This window comes from Panthera leo, chromosome D1 (genome assembly GCF_018350215.1).
Source record: "Panthera leo isolate Ple1 chromosome D1, P.leo_Ple1_pat1.1, whole genome shotgun sequence".
NCBI classification, from domain to species: Eukaryota; Metazoa; Chordata; class Mammalia; order Carnivora; family Felidae; genus Panthera; species Panthera leo.
The window spans coordinates 60,642,428-60,648,808 of NC_056688.1; the positions used below are offsets into that span (position 1 = coordinate 60,642,428).

The following is a 6,381-nucleotide window of genomic DNA, read 5'->3' on the forward strand; positions in this document are numbered from 1 at the left end:
TAGAGAGACTGATGGTTATAACTGGGAGAAGACAGAGGAAGAAAACTGGGGCCAGTTTCTGACAAGACAAAGTCAATATACTGTAGAATTATGCAATAGGTGCCATATTTAGATGGAGGATTTTGAATACAGAAAAACAACTGTGTAATTTGGGAACAGTTTATACTAGAGAACTTGAAAAAAGGACCAATAGGACAAACACTACGATTGTTGTTTCTCTTTTCAGGGTGTGTTCTCAACCCACCATGGTGATTTTCAATAACACTACATCATCTTCCTCAAACTTCCTACTCACTGCATTTCCTGGTCTGGAACTTGCACATGTCTGGATCTCTATTCCTGTCTGCTGTCTCTATGCCATTGCCCTCTTGGGAAACAGCACGATTCTGTTCGTCATCATTGTTGAGAGGAGTCTTCACAAGCCCATGTACTATTTCCTCGCCATGCTGTCAGCTGTTGATCTATGTCTGACCATCTCAACCCTTCCCACTGTTCTTGGGGTTCTCTGGTTTCATGCCCGGGAGATTAGCTTGAAAGCTTGCCTCATTCAAATGTTCTTTGTACATGGCTTCTCCTTCCTGGAGTCTTCAGTGCTGGTAGCCATGGCCTTTGACCGCTTCATGGCTATCTGTAACCCACTGAAGTATGCTATTGTCTTCACAGACATGATAATCTTGTTGATTGGACTGGTCATCTGCATACGGCAAGTAATTTTAATCTTTCCCATGATTCTAGCCTTGACGAGAGTATCTTTCCACGGAGGCCAAGAGCTTTCCCACCCATTTTGCTACCATCCAGATATGATTAAATACACATATTCCAACCCCTGGATCAGCAATTTTTTGGGCATGTTTCTTCAGCTCTACCTGACTGGCACTGACTTACTGTTCATTCTTTTCTCCTACGTTCTGATTCTCCGAACCGTCTTGAGTATCGTGGCCCCTAAGAAACAACAAAAAGCTCTCAGCACTTGTGTCTGTCACATCTGTGCTGTCACTGTTTTCTACGTGCCAATGATCAGCCTGTCCTTTACACACCGCCTTTTCAGCTCCACCCCAAAAGTGGTCTGTAGCATTTTGGCCAATGTTTATTTGTTCTTACCACCTGTACTGAACCCTGTCATTTACAGCTTGAAGACCAAGACCATCCGCCAGGCTATGCTCCAGCTGCTCCACTTTAAGGGCTCACAGGGCCCCAGTGTGAGGAGTCATAGAGGACCCTGGGGTTGAAGGAGAGAGAAGTTATATTTGAGCAATAAAAGGATCTAGGTCTGTGCCACCAGGCATTTTAGTTACTGAAGCAGTTTCACTTAAATCATAGGAGCAGAAAGAGAATACTTTTCCCCTAAGCTTATCAAAAGTTAAAAAAAAAAAAACTACCATTCAAAACCAAATTAATTGTGTATATGTCCCTCAAACATTTAAAATAATTATATGGAACTCCTGTGCACATTAAAAGCACAATGAGATCATTTTATTCTGGTTGAACAATTTAATTATCTGCCTAAAAACGGTAATTCTTAGACCAAAAATTAATATATATAATTTTATGTCTGTGTTCAGCTGCCAAAAAGTCATTTATTTCTGTGGTAAGATTTCCCAGGGGGCATCAGAGATTTTTTTTTTTTTCCTTGAGGTGGTAAGTGAAAGAGTTATGTGTGTGTGCAAAGACATGCACATTGCAATTTGTAATTTAAAACTCTAGGAAACTCTTACACACTGATTTCAGTTCCTAAAGTCACCTCTAGGGAGACCCATCTCCTTGCAGATGCACTCCCTGAACCTCTATCTTTTCTTGAATTCTTTTTCTCCTCAGCAAACGTGAAATTGTCACTGAACTAATTGCTGTTTGTTATACCTCCAATGAGTCCAATATCTAAAGTTACATATCACTCTTCATTATTTTTCCCATTGCCTAGATATTCTAATACAGTTCTGATTCTCACTCTGTAGCACCTCTTCCGTGTCTGCTAGGCTTCAGGACAGTACTTTTTTTCTATTTGCCCTTGTTTCATGGGTGGTTAAGTTTTTACCTAGCTGTTGGGCTCCTGGACCTTTTGGTGTACTTATCATTGTAGAATTGCACAGTGACTTTGATGCTTAGTAGGAAATCTTTAGAATACCTTGCTTAACAATACTTATTTGGTCAAGAAGTAACCTGGGGTGCTTGGGTGGCTCAGTCAGTGAAGCACCAGACTTCAGCTCAGGTCATGAACTCACAGTTGGTGAATTCGAGCCCTGTGTCCAGCTCTGTGCTGACAGCTCAGAGTCTGGAGCCTACTTTGGATTCTGTGTCTCCCTCTCTCTTTGTTCCTCCACTGCTTGCACTCTGTCTCTTCTCTCTCAAAAATAAATAAAGATTAACAATGACAACAACAACAACAACAACAACAATAATAATAATAATAGTAATAATAAAAGAGAAGGAACCTCTCTATAGAGTTGATGGGATGTTGGGGGAATTCTCCTAAGTTTTTTTTGTTTTTGTTTTTGTTTTTTGTGTTTTTTTTACATACAAAGTTATGAAACTTTGTTCCACTCAGGATAATTCATGTCTGAGCACAGGAGACCAAGCAGAAATTCTGATCTGAGCCACCTGTCTCCTCTCCTTACATCACCTTCCTACTCCTGGCAGACAAGGAATACTGCTTCCAAACTCTTGTGTGTTTGCCTTGGCTTTCTGTTCTGCTCAAACACTGACAATTTTGTGACTTCTTTGCCCAAACCAAGAGACACCGGTCTCTGATCCTGGAATCAACCTGTGGCAGAGTAGACATGCCAGATCACACCCTACTCTAACTATCCAGACTTTTCCTCATCAGTTCTTACAAATGCCAATGGCTCCTTAATTGCTTCCTTACAGACCTTTCTAAAAGTTTTTGTTCTTAGATCCCCAACTCCATTTACAATTCCTGAATTTTATAACATCTGGAAAAACACTTTAAAATTTTTTTCCTAAGTTTGGAGCCAAAACTTATTGGCAGCAAAAGCTAGCATAAACAGGTATGAATGTATTTATGGTCATTATTTATTCTACATTGAGTGAATATCTACACATTTCACCTCAGAAATATAGCTGTGCTTGAATACAGGGTAATGCCTCCAGGGTTGTAGAGATGTTTAGAGTATAAGAAATTCTGAATTTCAAGAGTTTTAGGTAAACAATTGTAGAAATGTGCAAGCATTCTTCCAGTTTTATGATGGCCAATATTTAAGGCAGTCTACTGCATGTCTGTTAATCTTTTATTATTCCAAATGTGCTTTTCATATCTGGCTTAAAATGTAACTCACCTGCTCAATACCAAAAACACTTTTATCAGTGTTTTTTATTCCCCATAGCAGTTGTTAATAGGACATGAATGTGTTTTGTTGTTACTTCAAAGGATGTGTTTAATAATTTGGAGCTTGTTCTAATTATATCTTGTATGTATGTAAGTACATGCAATTATACACACATATGTGTACTATATACAATTAAAATTTTGTGATTAAAAAGGTAACAAAAATCACTCACAATCCTACTAATGAGGAATTTTATGATATATAACTATCTTTTTTTAATAAGCCAACATATGTGCACATACATATACATTTATTAACTAGGATAGTAGTGTATACTCAGATGTATGTCCTATTTGCTTGATATTATTTATCATTTTCTGTTAATCATATATTACATTTTTATATTAGACTTTATTTTAGACTTTACTTCCCCTAGGAAGCTCTCTCACTTGATTCTCCACTATAATGGTCAAGTTACCAGTCTTTTATTCTTTTATTTGCTTTCTTATATGTGTGCTTAAACTTATCATACTTTACTCCATGGATTTAATTTTTTATTTACTGTTCTCCCCACCACCAGACTGTAAACCCCTTGATAGCATAAATGTAAGTTTCATTTAATCCTTATCATCTAATACAGTGCTTAACAAATGCCACTTAGTTGTTGATTCTGTGTTGCATAGGTGAATAATACTTAATATTATTTGTGTATAATGGTTTATGTTTAACATTTCAGTAGTTTACAGTATTTTTATCATAGACAATAATCCTTGATATATATTAGAAATAAATATTTGATCACCCCTCTGATTGTGTTCTTCTATTCCTAGAATGTGAATTATTAAATTTATAAGGAGATAAAATAATAGTTGGTCTGCTGTAGTGCATGAGGTTGTAGACTCTGGAAATGGGTTTAGATTTAAGCTCCCAACACTTTATAGTTCTGTATTTTTGGAAAACTTGTTTAACTTCTCAAAGCTTTAGATTCTAAATCCACAAAACAGGAGGAATTAATAAAATCTACCTTCCCATGTTCTTACAAAAGTTAATTGTGTTAATACAAGTAAGTATATAACCCAGTGTTTGGTGCCTGGTGAACACTGAATTATACCATATGTTAACTAACTGGAATTTAAATAAAAACTTGAAAAAACATCTTTGTACTTAATTCCCAGTTTACTTTAGTTTATTTTTGTGTGTAATAAAGGATCACACACAATTATGGTTTTTTAAATAGGTTGTAATTTTTTCTACCACTATTATTTGAATAACCTATTTTAAATAAGGTTCTGATATTCCTTAATTATATATTACTTTCATATCATTTAGAGTATGTTGAAGTGTTTATTCTTTAGTTGTTCTTCCCATTGATTTGTTGAGCAAACTACATGCAATTTTATAGCTGCTTAATAAATGTTGCTATCATATGAAACTATTACACTTTCTATTTGTTTTTATCTTATATTTTCCAGTTGACATTTGTAAAATTTTTTTAGAATTATTTTGCTACACTCTCAGTGAAATGTTCCTGGAAGCTTGATTAGAAATACATTGAGCCTATATTATAATTGAGGAAAACAGATGTTAGCCTATTCACTCTTATGATCCAGATAAACATTATTGACATGTTATGACTTGAGCAGTTTCTGTTTTGTAAAGATCTGAGTTTCTTAGTTGAGGGCAAATACTAAAAAAATGGAGGATAATATTCTTCTTGTTTCTTTCATGACAACCTGTTTACTTTTTCTTGTGGCTAAACAGGACATGAAATATTTTTCAGGGCAACTTCTTTGACTTAAAATTTATAGTTACATCTTATTCATTTGGCAATAGTGTTTCTATCATTCTAGACGTTCTGTGTGCTTACAATTTATCATCATACTCTGACTGTTCAAAGGTTTGTGTGTGTATGTGTGTGTGTGCATGTGTGCTTCTTTTCTCAAAGTTGAGAAATGTGTCAGACTGCTATCCAGATGTCACTATATACAGCGTACAAGTCTGGAGATACGATAATAAATTTAATGTATACAGTTTCTTTAAGGAAACAAAATTGAAGTAAGACAGACAGGTGAATTAATAACATAACTGAAAACAACCTGGGAGGAAGTCCAAAAGTTTGTCCCTCCCTTCCTTGGTTAAACTATGGGCATCCAGAATGGGTCAGCTTTTGAGCAATAAGGACTCAGTTAAACTCACCTGGGGACATAAAATATATAAGAATATTTATTCAACAGAGAACATCTTGTTCAAAATGGTTCTTTGGAACAAACAATACTAAATATTTGTGAGTTCAACTGAGATAATGAAACATTGAAATTGATTACCAATCATTTTTTCCCAATCCATAGTACAGACTTTTTAAGAGTTTTGGTTGACTTATTCTAAAATTTATGTTTTATACTTTGTCTACTATGAAGTACTCACAAATAACAGATGAATAGGAAACAGATGAATTTTACAGAACGTATACTGAGATAGCCAATCTACTTTAGTTGTCTATCTTTTTTTTTTAATGTTTATTCATTTTTGAGAGAGTGTGTGCATGTGCATGAGCGGGGGAGGGGCAAAGAGAGAGGGAGAGAGAATTCCAAGCAGGATTTGTGCTGTCAGCACAGAGCCAAAGACGGGCTCCATCTCATGAACCATGAGATCATGACCTGAGCCAAAATCAAGGGTTGAATGCTTAACCAACTGGGCCACTGAGGTTCCCCTGGGCCACTTATCTTTTAAAAAAATGGAACCATATATGTATGAATATGATTTTATATTGCTTAACATATGATCATATTTTCTGCTAGTTTAAAATTATTTCTAACTTGTTTAGTGTAATTGAATATATCATAGGTCAAAATACCAAGTGCCTAAACAAGCATGAGAGCCATTATTTTAAAGTAGTTAAGAATATCAATGTTTTAAAAATTACTGAACTACTAGCTTTCCTATCTCCTACTACTAGCAGCATACTCTCTCATTCTCCTTTTAATAGCTATAATTTCTTGGAGCCCTGTTGTAATATAGAGAAAAAATCTGATCTGTCTTAAAGGATGTTGTGAGAGAGTTTATTCTCATATTTCTAGGCTATGAAAGCTCTACATTAAAA

The 6,381-nt window shown here is 35.5% G+C and overlaps 1 protein-coding gene across 1 annotated transcript; it reads left to right on the forward strand.

The window, feature by feature from the left end:
* The first annotated feature begins 245 nt into the window (after positions 1–245).
* LOC122201099 (olfactory receptor 51T1) lies at positions 246–1,229 on the forward strand. The gene has a single exon (XM_042907011.1). The coding sequence runs from the start codon at positions 246–248 to the stop codon at positions 1,227–1,229; it is 984 nt and encodes a 327-aa protein (XP_042762945.1).
* The last annotated feature ends 5,152 nt before the right edge of the window (positions 1,230–6,381 follow it).

Excerpts from the sequence above, each read along its gene's own strand:
- LOC122201099 (XM_042907011.1), top strand. The coding sequence starts at position 246 with ATGGTGATTTTCAATAACACTACATCATCTTCCTCAAACTTCCTACTC.